Consider the following 19,805-nt stretch of genomic DNA (forward strand, 5'->3'; position numbering starts at 1 on the left):
TCCCCTCCCATACCCAAGGAAAATCACAATGAAGAAAAAGCCTTGATTAATGGGGATACATTATTGTCTTTAGAAGGTGAAACTTTCCACAAATTTTGTCCTGTCTATTACACGTAGTTCATTGAAAACTACTAGTACTAATAAATAAGTTTTATTATTTTGAAATCTGCTTTAAATGTTCCACAAAATGATTCATATATATGTTGTATGATTTCCAATGAGCCACTCTCCGCCAAAACCAAAAGATGTAGAAGTCAATAACTATAGGTCACTGTACATCCCTCAACAATGAGCAAAACTCATACCCATATACAGTGATATATAAAAAGCCATAAAATGAAAAATATAAAACAATTTACAATTCAAACAAGAAAACTAGCGACCTGATTTATGTAAATAAATTAAATGGTAAAACAAAAAATGATATACAGCAACAAACGTCAACACTGAGTTAGTCTCTCCTGACTTCAGTCAGATATTGTCACATTCAGAATGTGGAAAGGTTAAACATGTTTGATAGGGCCAAACCCTTCCCATAACCTTGAACAGTGGTAAAACAGTACGACATAATAAAAAACTATATAAATCAGTTGACAAAGGCTTGGCTGTCTACTCATCTGACAGATAGATACAAAGCAGAAAAATAACTAACAAAAACACAAGCAGGACAAGAGTTCTGATTGATAAACTATTCTAACATATCAATGACCATGATGACAAAGGTTATCAAAATTAGTAGTATAAAAAGAAGATACATATATATATATGTCAAATGAACCAAGCATATCTTTATTCCATACATGAATTTTGATGTTCTTTGAACTTCTTTAAAATTTCCCTTATACATGTTTGCAGAACCTGAAATCAACCAGTAACAATCTATTGAAGAAGACCATATAATTTTATTTTTATGCCCCACCTACGATAGTAGAGGGGCATTATGTTTTCTGGTCTGTGCATCCGTTCATTCTTTCGTTCTTTCGTCCCTCCATCTGTCCCGCTTCAGGTTAAAGTTTTTGGTCAAGGTAGTTTTTGATGAGGTTGAAGTCCAATCAACTTGAAACTTAGTATACATGTGCCACATGATATGATAAATCCTAAATTAGAGATTTACCCCCAATTTCACGGTCCACTAAACATAGAAAATGATTGTGTGAGTGGGGTATCCGTATACTATGTACACATTCTTGTTTGTTTATCATTTAAAAAGATGTTTCAATTCCTTTGAAAGTAGCTAGCTTATATGTATCTATTTAGTTTGTCTGGAAATGGTATGCTTTATCAAATAGGGGATGAAATAATCAGGTTACTTTGAGGTGACTTCATATTTTCCCACAATACATGTATGCTATATACATGTATTAACTGGTTTTGTGCAATTTCATTAGCTGTAATTTTTTTAATTAATGTATGACAAATAATACAATAATTACAAAGTCGTCAGTGATTTGAAAACATCGACATCATGTTACATATTTAGTACACGTATATCACTGTATGAATTTAAAGTAGCAAAATACAATGTCACAAATCTTTCAGTGTATCTTACATGTACTGATAGTGAACCCAAATGAATACATGTACAATGTAGATAGATATTTAAAGAATTTGATTTATTTTTTTGTTTTAGATGTATAAACTAACAGATGTTAAGATAAATAGGCTCTTCATCAGCTATGGATGAAGAGCTGAATCAAGCTTTTTATGCACCAAAGAAGCTTTTCAAGAAGAGGATAAGAGAGGAATCAGGATCTGAGGATTGGGCACAATATTTTAATAGTGATAGTTTCTTAGATTCACCGTCTTCCATTGACACCAATTTTCATGATTCAAGGTCATTCTCGCCTGTGAATAATGGAGGATTTATAGAGGACAGTTCAAATAGTTTTACCACAAAATTATTGAATGGTACTACTTATAATGAACCTACTAAATTTTACACAACCCTTAAACAACCAAATGGTCTGACTTTTTCTGATGATAGTAGATCCATTGGTTGGAGTAGTTTTGAAAGTTTACAGGAAAAAAGAACTCCTAAATTAAATCATATTCATCATCAGGTGAATAGAACTTCAGTTGATACATGTACATCTTTCATAAAGTCTGAACCTGATGATTTCTTTGATTATTGTGGACAGAGTAGTGTCCCTTTAAACAGTTTCCACAATAATTATATTCCAGTAAATGGTTTCAATGATACAAATATTCCGTTAGATAGCTTCAAGGATTATAGATCCTCTTTTCCCAAAGAGAAAATCACTCAATACGAAAAGAGTAATGAAGAAGCAATAAATTTGACAGTGAATCAGAAACAGAAAACCGAAGAAAAAATATATCCAGGTATCCTAAAGGAAAAATTGTTCAAGGCAGGCTCTCGTTTCATTGAAAAATTTTCACTTCAATCTCTTAAAGAACAACTTAATGAAGAGAATCAAGAACAGAAAAATCTTATTCCAATTAAATGTATACATAGTTCGAAGAATGGTGCAAGGAATATAAACTTATTAGAATTGAAATTGGAGGCAATGGATAACCCTTCAGTTAGTAGACCTGGTTTAGTCAAGGACATATCTCTTCACCATTTATCATCTGGGAACCAGTATGACAATCAAGTTTCATCAACAAATTTTGATTTGGATTCTCAGATGAACTCAACACAACAAGTGGTTGATGATGATTTAGATGAACTGATAGAGTCTGAGATTTTAAAGACATCATTTCCTTTAGAAAATGTTGGTGTTGACAAAGTTTCTTCTAGTGATTCTAAAATGAATCAAGAAAATAGAGATGTAACACCACCGAAGAAGCAAGGTAAAAAGTGGATGAAAGGTGATATGATTTGCCAGGTTTGTGGTGATAAAGCAGCTGGATTTTACTGTGGAGCCTTCGCTTGTGAGGCTTGTAAGGTAAATTTATATTTGTCATTAGATATACAAATAAAAGGAGATGAGGAGTATATACTAAACAATAATGACAAAAATGAATGAGATGGCACTCCAAAGACACAAAAATAAATGTGAATTTAACAGGACCAACCAAAAAAATACAAATTTGATAGGAACAACCAAAGATTAACATGAGTTTTGAGTAGATATACAAGGGACCACTCTGATATCTTAAGTCAGATATATATATAGATCTCATTTTAAATGTGCATGCACTTGAAACATTACATGTACATGGTTATGGCATACTCTGGATTCATTTATTTTCGTGAGTATCATTTTTCATGGGTTGAGGAAAAAAACGCATTTTCATGGACATTTGATTTGTGGTTTTGCCAATTTTATGTACAAAGTCTATAGAATATTTGTAATTCGTTTAACATTTGAAGGGTTTTGTGGTTCACTTGTTCTCACGGAACCCATGAAAATTTGTATCCAACAAATAATACTGAAACCACAGTACAATGTCTTAGCTACTTAGCCATGGTTTGTAAATCATTATCCAGACAGGAAAAACCAAGACTGAAGGGCTGGCTTGCTTAAATAGATTATATAAATATATGAATATATGGTTGATTAACCATGATTGGAAGGCAACTAGCCTGTCTGGCTTTAGGTTTTCTAGCAACTGCAGTGTAGATTAATGTGTAGATGAAATATTTATATACATGTAGAAGATTTATGACTGATAACATATCTCTGAATCAGCTAAAGGATGTGAAAAAAACATTTTAATTTTTATTTTAGAAATTCTTCATGAGATCTTGCAGGAATGACAAGACAAAATATGTTTGTTTACGTGATAAGAAATGTCAGATGACAGCTGAAAGTCGTGTCCAATGTCAGTACTGTCGTCTACAGAAATGTTTGTCATTAAACATGTATAGTCCAGGTAAATTAAAATTCAAAATGTATATCATTCTTGACATTGTTCATACTCCTGGGTATTTATGGATGTATTCTTACCAAAACTTATTGTTTATTGTTTATTAAGTTATTTCCATTTCTGGTTTGATAAAAGAATTTGGCGGCTATTTACAGGCCAAATAGGTAGTAATAGTATATGTTTTACAAATGACAGTTGAGGAATTATCTTACTGACTTCAATTTTCCATGGAATTTACATTGTGAAAACTGATTTAGACGACTCAGTTGGGTTATGAAATTGAATAAATATTTCTGAATTATGTACTTTAAATTCAGAAATTATTGCGGGCATTTATTATTGCGATTTTGTCGTTTTAGACTAAAATGCGATTTTAAATTTTGCGGTATTCAGAAGAATCTAGTTTGATTCAGAAAAAAAAAAATCAAAATGCGAGTTTTAATTATTGCGATGATAACCCTGTCGCATTTGTGCAATAATAAAAACATCGCAATAATTTCTGAATTATGTATTGATAATTAACTTGTTCCTCTTTGATTTCTCACACACCAGACTAAGATAAGGCAGGAGAGAGTGTAGTAATAAGTGAATGTTGTGTCTGTTCTGTAAATTCTCAACTTCTCAGACCAGTGTTTTTCATAGAAAATATCAAAACAACCGATGATGTCTTTTTTTTTTACAGGAAGTGATGTCAAAAAAGAAAATGTAGGTGATATTCCTTGTCGAGTTTGTGGTGCTCCATCATCAGGATTCCATTTTGGAGCCCTAACCTGTGAGGGTTGTAAGGTAAGGATGAATAAAAGAAGAGTTATTTGCCTATACTTTAACCAGTTCCAACATAAAAGGATGTAAAGCAAATATTTATAACTTTGATTTTGAGTGATAATTTTGTTGACATTCCTTTTAAAATCCCTGCTGAAGTTCTGTTGGATAATGTGAATATCAAGAGACTGACATCTTAAAAATAGTATTGTTTAATACATTAACAAGACATATTATGGTATTAGGCCATTCATTAATTTTTTCATTAAGTCATATTTGTTTTGACTGATTTTCACAAAAGGAGAAGGTCCGGTAAGGCCCCTTTTTGGCCCAAAAATATAACAGTTTTACAAAATTGTTAAAATGTAAACTTTTAGTTATTTATTGGACAGTTGAATGCTTCTGCTACATAAATATGGGCTGTTTTTGACAATACAATGCACATATATCGGGTTGTAGCACCATTTAGTCGTGCTAAATTACTGAAATCTTCAAAATTCTATCATTTTAGTTAAACTTTAGACGGTTTCCGTGTAAAACGAAAGTGGCCGCATTCGTGTTCATCCTTAATATTGCAATGTAAGTTGTATTTTATGATAATACATAACATATATAAAGGTTGTGGATGAACACGGATGCGGCCACTTTCATTTTTGACAAAAACAATCTGAAAAGTGACGTTTTTTGGCATATTTGTGAGATTTTTCATATTTGAGCTTCAATCGGATCGTTTTTAATGACTTAATCAGTTAAAACCTTTCACATAAACTAATTGAATCAAGTGAAATAGACATTTAAGTGTTTAAAAAGTGGTCAAAATCTTTCGTCAGATGAAACTGAAATTTGAGGCCAAAATGAGTCCTTACTGGACCTACTCCTTTCAGTGTAAAAGATGATCAAAAAAAGTTGCTGTAAGATTAGGATTTTGATTAATGGTAATGATATTTTGACTAATAAAGTTTACCTCCTTGTTCCCTTTTATATTTTTTTTTTGGTGTCTTATTTGAGAGTCAGTGAATTCAGGTGCCTGGTATAGCCTTGAATTTTAAACTCCAATGATTCTCAATCCACAGTGTACTGTTTTTACTTTATTTTGTCATTTGGTAACCAGCAAGCATACACATTTAGTTGCACTGCCCCTCTCAGAGAACCTGCAAAGCATCAGCCTTATTATTTTCAACGATTATTTGGTTTTATTTATGTTTTTTCTGTACACAATATACCCTTTTTTATGCCACATTTATGGACATTATGTTTTCTGGTCTGTGGGTCCATCTGTTCTTTTGTTCGTCTTTTCTTCCATCCATTCATCTGTCTGTCAAATTTTATGGTCCAGGTAGTTTTTGATAAAGTTGAAGTCCAATCAACTTGAAACTTAGTACACATGTTCCTTATGATATGATCTTTCTAATTTTAATGCCAAATTAGAGATTTTCCACCTTTTTCACAGTCCATTGAACATAGAAAATGATAATGAGGATGGGGCATCCGTGTACTTAGAACACATTCTTGTTTTCATACTAATCTGTTTCATGATTCTTGCTCTTTTGATATCATTCATCAGGTTTATCAATATCTGATATGGATGGTCACTGCTGCAAATAATCTGGCAGGGACCTCAGTGTTCCAAAAATACGGCTTTATTTTGAAGGCACTAAACCAAAGAAAATATGGATTCTTTCCAAATAAGAATACCAGTTGCCAAGCAGAAGTTTTAGTTCATGCCTCGTTCACACGGACATTTTATTCAAATTGAATGTGAATCGAATTCGCTAATCGCGTTCACACAATCTTCTTTTTTAATTCGAATTGGCTAATTTGAATTAGAAATACGTTTTTGTTAATACGAATTAAAAGTTAACATCGTTTGGACAGTAAAGTGAATTAAACTAATTCAAATTAGTTAATGCGAATCGAAATTCAAATTACGTGTTAACTCAGCATTAGAATTTGGAGATAGATGATAAAATATGCATAATTCTTTCTATAAGATATTTGTATTACCTTTACACATGAACCAATTACAAAGGGTTTGAGAGGAAATAAAAAAAAATCTCTCACCTTCCCTAATTTTTTCTACAACTAAGAATAAAATCTACTAATCAGTTTTAGTTGGCCTTTTATTTCTTGTGGGATGGACTTGGAACACAATTCAAGTAGAAATGAATGAAGTTGTTAAAGTATAAAATGCATCAGCTGTATAGAAAATAATAGAAGTTGTATGTGTAACAATATTCACACTTAATGTATATTTTCTAGGGATTCTTTAGAAGAATGGCAAAGGAGAGAGAGCTTGGTAAATACAGATGTTCTAAAACAGGGTCATGTGAAATCAATACCTCCACCAGAAATCTGTGTAAAAGTTGTAGATATAAAAAATGTGTTGATGCTGGCATGTCAATAGAAGGTAATTAATATTATATTAGATTAATGAGGTTAGGTTAGGCAAGGGTGCTCACAAACATGTTATATGAGAATGCATCCTCAACAAACATGTATAAAGATGTTTGAACCTACAAAATTTTGTTCTTATATAACTACATTTTCTTTGTTTGATAATATTTGTGATCATTATACTTTAATTTATATGAAAAAAATATTATATAAACTAAAATACAGAAAATAATTTTTGCAATAAACTTATGGCTATGAGAACAGATTTTCAAAATTGAAGTATGCCATTTTGAGTATGTTTACCTTCTGTAGCAGAGGGCTCTTTTCTATTGAATGATTTCAACTGGATATCTGTGACTGAAAGTACTTTTCTTTATTGTTTTAAGGAAGTAGAATTGGAAGACAGCCAAATGCAGTCAAATATGCGATCTCATTAGAAGTTAAAAACCAATCAGGGACAAGAACAGAAGGTGATGACAGAGTAGGGTTTTCATTAGAAGACTTGAGTAGTAATTCTACAGTGAAAACTGAAATAGATACTCCTGAATCAGTTCAGATCAAAAGACCACATAATAAAAGTAATGAAGAAGATGGTTCTTCCCCACAGAAGATAGTCAAGCAGATGTCTGTGTTTAAACCTGCATGTAGAGCAGATTACGAAGAGACAATAAAATGGATAGAAGATTGTGATAAAGATTTAAAAAGTATTCAGATAACTGTAAGTCAATTGTTTAATACAATTGGGAACTTATTGAAGTTATTCCTTAACCAGTTATTCCTTTTAAGATTTTTGTTTTGAATATTCCAAGTATACTCGCTGAAGGGCTTGGTGAAACATCATATCATGAAGAAATAGGATGTTGGAAAATGTTTCACTAATGATTATTAGAACATTGAGAAATTTACAGATATAGCATCTCTATTTTCAATGATCTCCAAAAATAACATTTTTTTGTGAAGTCTCAATAGCAATATATCAGAAGAAACCAAGAATAATTTGATGTTATAATTGAATTTGATCCAAAGACTAATCTTGCTGACAAAATAACATTTTGATGAAAAGAATTGACATCACTAAATCTCATCTTTTTTTTCAGAAGCGGGATAGTGAGAAGAATATTTTATCTATAACAGATGTGGCAGAGATTTGGGAAGAAATTGTCAAACCATTTTATTACCATTCTTCTGTTATTATCAAATTTGCCAAAAAATGTCAACGTAAGTTTATAATTTGTTTTTTCTGTGCCAAAAAATTCTACTTTCTTATAAAAAAAAACCTCAGATATATACAGAGAAAGTAAGGACTAAATTTTTTCTCTTTTCATGATTATCAGAAAAAAATGTAAATAATAAATGTTTTGCAGTTGATAAATTCTATTCAACAACTTTAATTTCAAACCTTTTCTCTTTAAATTGCTTTATGTTAATATGCTATAAAGCTTTTAAACTAAAAGGTGTAACCCAACATGATTAATAAAAATATTGATTGAATCCAAATAGTAATGAAATAAGGGCCAAAAATTTAGCTTAAAGGGGAAAGAGTACTTTTTGGAAACAATCAAAGTTAACTTCTTCACAATAATTTCATGCTATGTATTGTTGACCAAATGACACAGAAATCAACAATTTTAGGTCACTGTATGACCTTTAACAATGAGCAAAGCCCATACTGTATAGTCATCTATAAATGTGTGTTTGCTATTTAGAAAGCCATATGATATTCTCAATTTATTGCAGGGCTTCCAATTTTTTTTTGAGTCAGCCAGACATTTTATGTTTTATCCCAATTTTAATCCATCCCTTAACACTTAGTGACAAAAGTCAATTGTGGTAATCAGTGGGCCATCACATAACCAATGATGGACAAATTATAAAAAAAACCGATATCAAACTTTACTTTGATATAAATTCGATGTTCTGACGTAAACTGTTAAATTGACCATTCATCATTTGAAGTGTACAACATCAGTGTACAAATTTCTGCCTTAGACTCTTTATAATTTATTTGTGCAAAATTATATTGTAACAAACTTAACTTTCATTTTTGAAAAGCATATTTTCCTAATACTGGATGTTGACTTGACAAATTAAAGGTAATACATGGACCAGATATGAATAAGTAAAATCCAGGTGCTTTTATAAAGTTTAAGTCACTCTCTCATTGTTATTTCTTTCAATGAACGTTATTTATAGGGATCAATCAAAATTTAGCATTTTTGAAGAATCAGGATGCATAATTAAATTTCCCTCTGCGCACATGCATACTAGTTCAAACAACACCAAGTCCCTGATTCAAACAACATGGTTCTGACCTTGTTTTTAAATTTTCATATCATTTTCAAATCATATTTATAAACGTATTTCTGATAATTTTAATCTTTTTGAATAAAGTAATAAAATGTAACCCGCTGAAATGTAAGAAAATAACTTTCAATAGACCAATCGATTTCCGGTTCAAAATAGGTCACTTGGTAAACTTCAGCTGTTTGACCACTAATTAACCTTGATTATAATGAGAAGTATTAAAGTAGGGTTTGTTTTGATAGTACTTATTCATCATGTCACTTTTATGACCGGCAATGTCTGGCTGTAGGCAACAGGTTGTGTCAAAAAGATCGCAAACTTCCAAATTTTTTGGTGAATAATTTTAAAATGACTGTCCCTTAAGAAAGCCCAGAAAACTAAAAGTAGATCATGGTTTCATGCTTTTCCCAGATGGACAATGTGCAGACATTTTTAAATTGTCCGGAATATATGACCGTTTTGGAAGCCATGATTTATTGCACTTTTACCTAAGCAATTTTTTTTTTATAAATTACAAAGGTCCTAACTTCACTATTTCCACTAATTTGAACTGCTATTTTTTTTCATCTAAATGTTGTAGGTGTGTTAGAATGCATTATATGATATTATACTTTTCAGCATTCCGTAAACTTGCACTGGAAGATCAAGTCCGGATGCTACAGCAGGCCCTTTATCCAATAAGTATATTGAACCACTGTAGATACTACATATTGGAAACAAAACAATATTCCTATTTTGGATGGTCAGTGATAGAGAGGGAACATATTTGGAAATATTTCCCATTTTATCGTATTCTCGGGGAACATTTTGAAAATACCGGTGATAATGTGAAGTTACTTGGTTTAGATGATGATGAATTTACAATTCTTTCAACTCTTGTTTTGCTCAATCCAGGTGAGTTATGAAATAAAACATTTTTAATTGCACTAATATTTAATGATCATAATTGTTCATGAAAGGAAGCATTAGTTATTTTTCTCTACCACTTTCTGAATGGAGACATTTACTTTGTGTACTTGTTTGTTGTGTGTTTGTCACAAAAAATATAAAAAGCAATAAATGGTCCTGTAATTTTCATATTTCAAATTTAAATAAAAGAAGGCAAGAAGGCCTTAGATAATCCAAACCAATCTTATCTAAATACATATTCTAAGTTTACTCATGCACTCGAACAAAGTGTGAACATATGATCTATATTTTTACCAGATTGAATTCCTACCAATCCCTCATTCTACTAAAAAGTTCATCTAGATTATGTGTAATAAATGATAATAAAACAAACCAGCTGAGTGGTAAGCCGACATCAGCATTACCCAATTCCCTTAAAATTATAACTGAAAAATGATAATTTGCATCCCTTTTTAGATTGTCTTGAACCTAAATTCACTGTAATAAAAAAAATTAGGTTGCATTTATGTCACTATTCAATTGTAAATGTAATTATTTCAGATGTGCCTGGTCTTATAGACAAAGAGAAAGTTCGACAGCTTCAAGCAGAACTGTTAGACTTTTTAGAATATTATCTATCAAGTTAGTATATACATGTACTTATTTAATATACATACACTCACAGAGTTTGTCTGTTTATTAGTCTGTAACATAGGTTACATAATACTGAGCTATTGTATAAAGAAGTGATTGAAAGGATTTTTATGCCCCATTTATTATGCCTCATTTATGGGCATTATGTTTTCTGGTCTGTACATCCGTTCCTCCATCTGTCCGTTCGTTCGTTCGTTATTCCGTTCGTCCCGGTTCAGGTTAAAGTTTTTGGTTGAGGTAGCTTTTGATGAAGTTGAAGTCCAATCAACCTGAAACTTAGTAAACATGTTCCCTATGATATGATCTTTCTAATTTTGATGCCAAATTAGACATTTTTATCCCGTTTTCACGGTCCTCTGACAATAGAAAATGATAGTGCGAATCGGGAATCCGTGTTCTTGGGACACATTCTTGTTTTTACCTACATTGCAGTCATTCCTGTCTGACATTACTTTGAATTTAAATTATACCGGCTTGGCAGTGAAATGTTCATAAATGTCTTATAAAAAGTTGGGATAAACTTATGACATAGTGTTGATATATTCTTTCTTTGATTTAAAGTTAAAAAGCAAAAGGTACATATGATACAATTAATTATACCCCCGCTTTAAAAAAAGGGGGGGGTTTACTGTTTCACCTCTGTCTGTCCATCCATCAGTTGTGCCGTCCGTCCTTCCGTCCCATGAATTTATTTTGTCGCATTTTTCTCAGGAACTACAATATAAGGATTTCTGAAATATGGTTTCAGGGTTTATATAAGTCTGCTATATAGTGTGATGCCTTTTCAGATTCATCACTCAAAATCTTCCTGTTTACCCAATACTTCTATGATTTACACATGATAACCAAGTTGAAAATTTTCGTCACATTTTTCTCAGGAACTACAATACAAGGATTTCTGAAATTTGGTTTCAGGGTTTATATACGTCTGCTATACTGTGTGATGCGTTTACAGATTCATCACTCAACAACTTCCTGTTTACCGAACACTTGTATGATTTTACACATGATAACCAAGTTGAAAATTTTCGTCACATTTTTCTCAGGAACTACTTTACTCTCAGGAAGAGTTGATATTACTTTGCTTCATAAAAAAGAATGGCCAACGTAGATACAAGTATCTTGTCTTAGGGAGGGATAAATCATACTTTGTAAAGAATCACTCTGATACAAACAAAAAATTCTCTGAAACCGATATTATCAAGATGCTTGATTTCTTGATTGACAACTTATTTGTAACGTTCGGAGGACATGTTTTTCAACAGACTGTCGGCATCCCAATGGGAACAAACTGTGCCCCTCTACTTGCCGACATGTTTCTTTATTATTATGAGGCTGACTTCATGCAGGAACTTCTTAGGAAGAAAGATAAGAAGTTAGCAATATCCTTTAACTCTACTTTCAGCTATATAGATGACGTTCTTTCACTAAACAATTCAAAATTTGGTGACTATGTGGAACGCATCTATCCCATCGAATTGGAGATAAAGGATACTACAGATACAGTTAAGTCAGCTTCATATCTTGACTTACATCTAGAAATTGACAATGAGGGTCGGTTGAAAACAAAACTTTACGACAAAAGAGATGATTTCAGCTTTCCAATTGTGAACTTTCCATTTCTAAGTAGCAACATTCCAGCAGCATTGCATACGGGTATATATCTCCCAATTGATACAATATTCCTGTGCTTGCATTTCCTATCATGATTTTCTTGATAGAGGGTTACTGCTCACAAGGAAGCTATTAAACCAAGAGTTCCAAATGGTGAAGTTGAAATCATCCCTTCGTAAATTTTACGGACGCCATCACGATTTGGTTGACCGTTATGGAATAACCGTTTCACAAATGATATTGGATATGTTCCTTACGTCGTAACTACAATCCCCTTCCCTTTCATGAATGTGACCTACCGAATTAGACTATTTACCGGATTTGTAATCACATAAGCAACACGACGGGTGCCACATGTGGAGCAGAATCTGCTTACCCTTCCTGAGCACCGGAGATCACCCTAGTTTTTGGTGGGGTTCGTGTTGTTTATTCTTTAGTTTTCTATGTTGTGTCATCATGTGTACTATTGTTTTTCTGTTTGTCTTTTTCATTTTTAGCCATGGCGTTGTCAGTTTGTTTTAGATTTATGAGTTTGACTGTCCCTTTGGTATCTTTCGTCCCTCTTTTACAAGAATTTCTGAAATTTGTTTTCAGAATTTATACAAGTCAGCTTTACTGTGTGATGCGTTTCAGATTCATCACTCAACAACTTCCTGTTTACCGAACACTTGAATATTTATACACTATTAAAATTATCCCCTTGGGGCCAGTGAGCAGTAGCTCGCAGTTTCACTTGTTTTTGGGATACGATTGCTTTCAAGCATTCTGTAGACTTATACCAGTGGCTCAGGTCAATGCCCTCACGTCAATCGTTTTATTCTTAACACAAAGAATTTTCTCAGATTCTTATGATTGTCTTGCTTTAAAAGGTAAAAAGAAAAAAAGGAATTGAACTTAAACAACTTTCTTATAATGTTCTTTTCATAATCTTCATGTTTTATTTCCCTTGACTTATAAGCCTGTTTTTAACAATACTGAAAATCAGAACTAAGCAGTTTTTATATTTAGTGTTTTTATAAATTTAGAAACACGTCAGAGGGAATTCCCAAATTTTGATAAAAATGCACGTTCTCTGAATTCTGAAAAAATCTGAAGAGGAGTTTTTATTATATGTCACCGTTATGAAACTGATATTTGATATTGTACTTCCATAAAGAAATAGAGAACCATCTAGGTCGTTTAATTAACATTTAATATACGTTCTTGATCCAGGGTTTGTTTAGGTAATTATGCGCATGCGTATAGTTTTCCTGACTTCAAGGGGTATTAGATTGAAGGGTTGCTCTGGATTCCCCACTCAATTGATTAATTTAAAACTCATGGGATCCTTTCTATGAATGTCTGTTATTGAGGGTTATTGTTGTTGCATAATTTTAAATCATATGCATCATTTAAATTCAAGCAAATGTAGTCCACATCGTAGAAGTATGACTACAACACCCCTTCAGGCAAAATGGAGTCTTCCATATTATCGTTTCGAGTTGTCTCCCTTCCGGAATTAACTTTTGTCAATTCTGAGAGATCAAAATAGTCAAAACAATTAACCCGTTCCGTCAATAAACGTTGTATTATATTGAAAACGATCGCAATTTAACCCGAGGAATGTGTACGGAAAGGAGTCATGACCACACTCAAAGAAAAGGAAATATTTAAAGAGTTAGGAATGGGGTTCCTCCTAGAATTAACGTAGGAAAATAGGTGATAAGATACGAAGTGAAATACCTTCTCTCACTCTGAGTCTCGATGACTGCTGTGGAAAGTAAACTTGGAATTGAAAGTACGAAAATAAAACACAAAAGACCTAAGTACATTGTTCATACACTTGTATCTGGGATTGACTAAGCCTATTTGTATTATGCAACTATTCAGATTACGTAAATTACATTTTATATGTGCAGTTGAATTAGTTTTGAAAATAATATTATCCAGCTACATGTATACATGTGTCAATGAAAACAATGGCCATCGTATCCCTCAGAGCAATCTGCTCTTTGATTATTATGGTTGATTGAAAGAACATTTAAAAGAGTTTTGAGTTTTTTGTTTAAATGCATAGGATTTTGGAATATTTATTGATCTTCTTTTCAGTTACCTATCCTGATCAGCCCTCTAGATATTTTGTCATCATTTCATTTATATTTTCAGTTACCTATCCCGAACAGCCCTCTAGATATGGTTTGGTATTAGTGAGACTCAGTGAATTAAATTTTTATGCTTTCCAACATTTGGAAGGTATCCGAGAGATGTTACGGGTTTATCCTTTCCTTAGTATGCCACAGTTATACAGGGAGATGTTTATCAATGTTTAAATAAAGGTAAGTTTACTTGTTAACTGATCGCACTTGACTACATCTCATTTAAATATGCTACATACATGTATTTACTTTTGAATAGCTTAATTTTTTGTAACAGTGACTGTGATACCTCATCATAAATTATAACATTCATTGATCAATGTATCAAGTTTTCATTGTTTTGTCAGCTTATCAAATGCTATAAGCAATAGGCTAGCTATGATATAACAGTTTTGCACTGAGGAGGTGCAAAGCCATCAACAATTAATCCCAAGCATTGAATAGATCAACTATTTTGGTTTAGTCTGTTTCTGAGATACTACATGTATAAACAAATTGACCTGTATATTTGGTGTATGGATTGATTGTAAGGTGTATTTGTCTTCCTGATATGGTTTACCTGAAATTGACCTCATTTTCAAGTTTCATTGGTCAGTAATCAATATTTTATAGTTTGGTCTGTTTTTGGTGTACTATAAGCAAATTGACCTGTATATTTGGTGTATGGATTGATTGTAAGGTGTACATGTCTGTTCCGGCATAGTTTACCTGATATTGACCTAATTTTAATGGTTCATTGGTCAATGTTATGGTCTGTTTCTCAGGCACTATAAGGTAATTAAGATACTCCAAGATAATATCAAACATGACCAATACTGATCAATGTGAATGCAATGACTTCACCTTCAACCCAAGACAAATGTAAACAATACTAAATCACATTGTTTCTTAATTAAGAATACAAGGATAACAGAAACTACCAAGAAAAACACTAGTACAAAAGAGCACACCAACCACCAACCTCTGTCTTCTCAAAGGAAATATACAGCAATAAACTGCACTTATCAATATCATTGACAAATGGCTGCAAGAAATGAATGATGGTAATTTAAATCTAGCAATTTTATTAGATTTTAGAAAAGCTTTTGATTTGCTGGATCATGACATTCTTTGTTTAAAGCTTGAAATTTATGGATTTAGTGAAGTCATACCTCAATAACAGAAAACAGCAGGTAAACATTTGTAATGTTTATTCTGAACAACAACATGTAAAATTTGGTGTCCCCCAAGGTTCTATACTTGGTCCACTATTGTTTGTACTATTTATAAACAACATCCCTTATGCATTGAAAATTGTGAAACAGACCTATATGCTGATGACACCACTCTTCATAAATCTGGGAAAAACATAGAAAATATACATGATGATGTTCAAGAAGATTTATACGGGGTTGAAGAGTGGTGTAAAATGAATAACATGTTTATTAACGCAAATAAAACAAAATGTTTGGTTACTGGAACAAAACAGAAACTATCAATTCAAACTTATCAACCAAACTTGATTATAAATTCATATTACAAAATTCTTCATGTGAAAAATTATTAGGTGTTAAAATTGACAGCACACTATAATTGGAGAAATCAAATTGATCAAGTTTGTGCAAATATATCATCCAGAATATACCTTCTTTCTAAAATAAAGAAATTTTTAGATATAAATGCAAGGAAAACATATTACAATTGGTATATTTTGCCCTTAATTGACTACTGCTGTATTATTTGGGGTGAATGTAAAAATGAAGGGATAAGAATTTTAAAACTCCAAAAAAGGGCAGCGAGATTAATTCTAGATGCAGATCCTTTATCCCACTCAGCCCCCTTATTAAAAAAACTTGGGTGGATGACAGTTGACAATAAAATAAAATACATTGTACCACAAATATTTACTTCTATATAAATATGTTGATAATACAAGGATAACAGAAACTGTATGCGTATGGAAGCACCAATGTACCTACTTCAAAAGTTTAAACTGAAATCAGATAATAATCCTTACTCCTTAAGAGGTGTCACTCAAGGTAATCTGATAGTTCCAAAGCCAAAAGCTGAGCTATTTAAGAAATAGATATAGGAAGATGTGGTGTGAGTGCCAATGAGACAACTCTCCATACAAATAACAATTTAAAAAGTAAACCATTATAGGTTAAAGTACGGCCTTCAACACGGAGCCTTAGCTCACACCGAACAACAAGCTATAAAGGGCCCCAAAATTACTAGTGTAAAACCATTCAAACGGGAAAACCAACGGTCTAATCTATATAAACAAAACGAGAAACGAGAAACACGTATATATTACATAAACAAACGACAACTACTGTACATCAGATTCCTGACTTAGGACAGGTGCAAACTTATCAATCCTTTGTTTATTCTGGATCAGTGTTATGGAATCAACTACCACACAAAATGCGTGAAGCTCAAAACACTTTTACTTTTAAGCAAAGCATCAAGAAGTACCTAACACAACCCTGATAAGAAATGTTTTCTACAATGTTTTTGTATATTTTTTATTATACCCCACGCAACGATGTTGCGGAGGGTATAATGTTTTTGACCCATCCGTCCGTCCGTCAGTCCGTCCGTCCGTCTGTCAGTCCGTCCGTCAGTCCTGTTTTTTGTCATCGCAACTCCTCTCAAACCACACAACAGAATTTCACGAAACCTTTTCAGATGAAAAGGACATACTATGTAGTTGTGCTTATCGACAGGAAATTGCAATTCAATTTTTTTTATAAGAGTTACGCCCCTTTAAACTTATTTGCTTAATGTACTACTGCAACAGTTTGTCATAGCAACTCCTCTGAAACTACACAACAGAATTTCACGAAACCTTTTTAGATAATAAGGACATACTATGTAGATGTGCATATCGACAGGAAATTACGATTCAATTTTTTTTCTAGGAGTTACCCCCCTTTGAACTTAATTACTTTATTGTACTACTGCAACAGTTTGTCATCGCAACTCCTCTGAAACTACACAACAGAATTTCATGAAACCTTTTAAGATAATGAGGACATACTATGTAGATGTGCATATCGACAGGAAATTACAATTCAATTTTTTTTCTAGGAGTTACATCTCTTTGAACTTATTTGCTTTAAGGTACTACTTCAACAGTTTGTCATCTCAACTCCTCTGAAACCACACAACAGAATTTCATGAACATTTGTAGATAATAAGGACATACTATGTAGATGTGCATATCGACAGGAAATTACGATTCAATTTTTTTTTCTAGGAGTTACGCCCCTTTGAACTTATTTGCTTCAATGTACTTCTGCAACAGTTTGTCATCTCAACTCCTCTGAAATCACACAACAGAATTTCATGAAATTTTGTAGATAATAAGGACATACTATGTTGATGTGCATATTGACAGGAAATTATTATTCAATATTTTTTCTTATACAATTTTTAGGCAGTTAAGCTGCCTTATGCGAGCGCCCTGGATTTGTGTGCTACCCAATAAATGCTGAAATACGTGCCATTGTTATCATCTAGCTGGATACTATATTATTTATAACTTATTGGACAGTTTTTTCATACTTTTCATTCTGGATTACAAAAAATATGACCAGAAAAACCTTAAATGATCGTCGATTTTCCCAAAAGTTTTGAAGTTGCACATAGGAAGTAGAGCACATTATGAATCCTTATGTAGTTTATTATCCCCTGAGCTTTTGGCTAAGATGTCAAAGAACAAATGTATGAAATATTTAATCGCCGAAAATCTATTAAGACAAGTAGTTAAGATTTCCCAAATTACAAAAGTCGTAGGAATATTGTTTGTCGTCAATACGTAGTAAACTACGTATATATACGTCAGTAGTCTATTAATATAAGTTCAACTGATCACGCTGTTGGCGGCAATTTTGAATTAGAAGACGAAATTTTCGTATCTTTTCAATTTGGACGCAGTGGTTCAAATTAGCGGTGGTACGAGGTCTGCGACCTTCCACTTTTGCAGTCGGACTTTCTACGTGGTTACTAGCTACGCCCGACGGACCTTGAAAGAAAATTAAAAAAAATAACTTTGCAAACATTTTTACCGAAGTTTCCTAATAAACGATCTCAAACTTATTTTCATCATTACCATTCATGACAGCGATGTTCAATTTGTTCAACCGCTAGCTTTATACAGAAAATCGCCGGTAAATAATGTGTAAATCCGAGTAAAATCGTATCTCACTATCTGTCAAAAACAACATTGAAAACAAAATGGCTGCCGCGAGATTACAATATCGGATCCGATTCCGGAAGCGGATAAGGGTAATCCCGGGTTTTGGCTATCAACTAAAAAAATCCAGACAGGTGACAAAATACATCTTTGCCTGGTAAATAAATATAAACACTAGAATTTAAAACCAAAAGATATATGTAAAAGAAAGAAAAAGCAGAAAATATTTTGTACACCAATTTTAATGTCAAAATCCAATACAATTCTAACAATATATATATGTTCCTGGTAACAGTATAATTTTTTTTCTATCAGTGATAAATGTTGGTAATGAATGTTAAATGCTTTTCAAGTTAAACATATTACTGCAATTTCAAGGGATATTTTCTTCTTCTCAATTTTGATAGGTCAGTTAAAATAGCTGGAAGTTTCTTATATATGAAAAAAAAGATGTGGTATGATTGCCAATGAGACAACTATCCACAAGAGACCAAAATGACAAAAACTTGGTAATGGTCAAGATCCCCACCCCTAAAACATATATATTCATGTATGGGACAATATAACAAATCATATGAAATATAGGTGGAGTTCGTTGGGCCACTCCGACTACCCCTTTCTGTTTGAGAATTTATAACGGTCGAGATCCACAATCTTAAACAATATATATTTATGTATGGGACAATATTACAAATCAAATGAATTATAAGGGGGTCCCTATGGTCACTGTACACCCTCCTGTTTGAGAACTTGGAAAAATTCGAGATCATTACCCCGTAACCATATAAATGATATATACTCATGTATAAGAGTATAAGACTATATAACAAATCAAATGTATGAAATATAGGGGAAGTCCCTGTGGTCACCCTACTCCTCATGTTCAAGAATTTTGAAACAGTTGGGATCCCCAACTCTAAATTAAATGAAATATAGGGGGAGTCCCTGCAGTCACCTGATTGAGAAATTGGAAACAGTTGAGATCCCCACCTTTAAATTAAACCATATATATTCATGTATGAGAACTAATCAAATGAAATATA

The 19,805-nt window shown here is 32.5% G+C and overlaps 1 protein-coding gene across 7 annotated transcripts in view; it reads left to right on the forward strand.

The window, feature by feature from the left end:
• The window catches only part of LOC139514433 (uncharacterized), a 28,043-nt gene that overhangs the window by 3,335 nt on the left and 4,903 nt on the right, over positions 1-19,805 (forward strand). For all 7 annotated transcript variants that reach the window (XR_011662614.1, XR_011662616.1, XR_011662615.1 and 4 more), the window contains 9 exons: positions 1,631-2,906; positions 3,693-3,837; positions 4,514-4,617; positions 6,853-7,000; positions 7,374-7,705; positions 8,085-8,205; positions 9,910-10,185; positions 10,741-10,821; positions 14,593-14,762. Coding sequence is in view for 3 of the 7 variants with exons in the window: in XM_071303708.1 (XP_071159809.1) it covers positions 1,677-2,906; positions 3,693-3,837; positions 4,514-4,617; positions 6,853-7,000; positions 7,374-7,705; positions 8,085-8,205; positions 9,910-10,185; positions 10,741-10,821; positions 14,593-14,756 (2,601 nt within the window). In the remaining 4 variants the exon portion in view is untranslated. The remainder of the gene's footprint in view (positions 1-1,630; positions 2,907-3,692; positions 3,838-4,513; positions 4,618-6,852; positions 7,001-7,373; positions 7,706-8,084; positions 8,206-9,909; positions 10,186-10,740; positions 10,822-14,592; positions 14,763-19,805) is intronic.

This window comes from Mytilus edulis, chromosome 3, assembly GCF_963676685.1.
Source record: "Mytilus edulis chromosome 3, xbMytEdul2.2, whole genome shotgun sequence".
NCBI classification, from domain to species: Eukaryota; Metazoa; Mollusca; class Bivalvia; order Mytilida; family Mytilidae; genus Mytilus; species Mytilus edulis.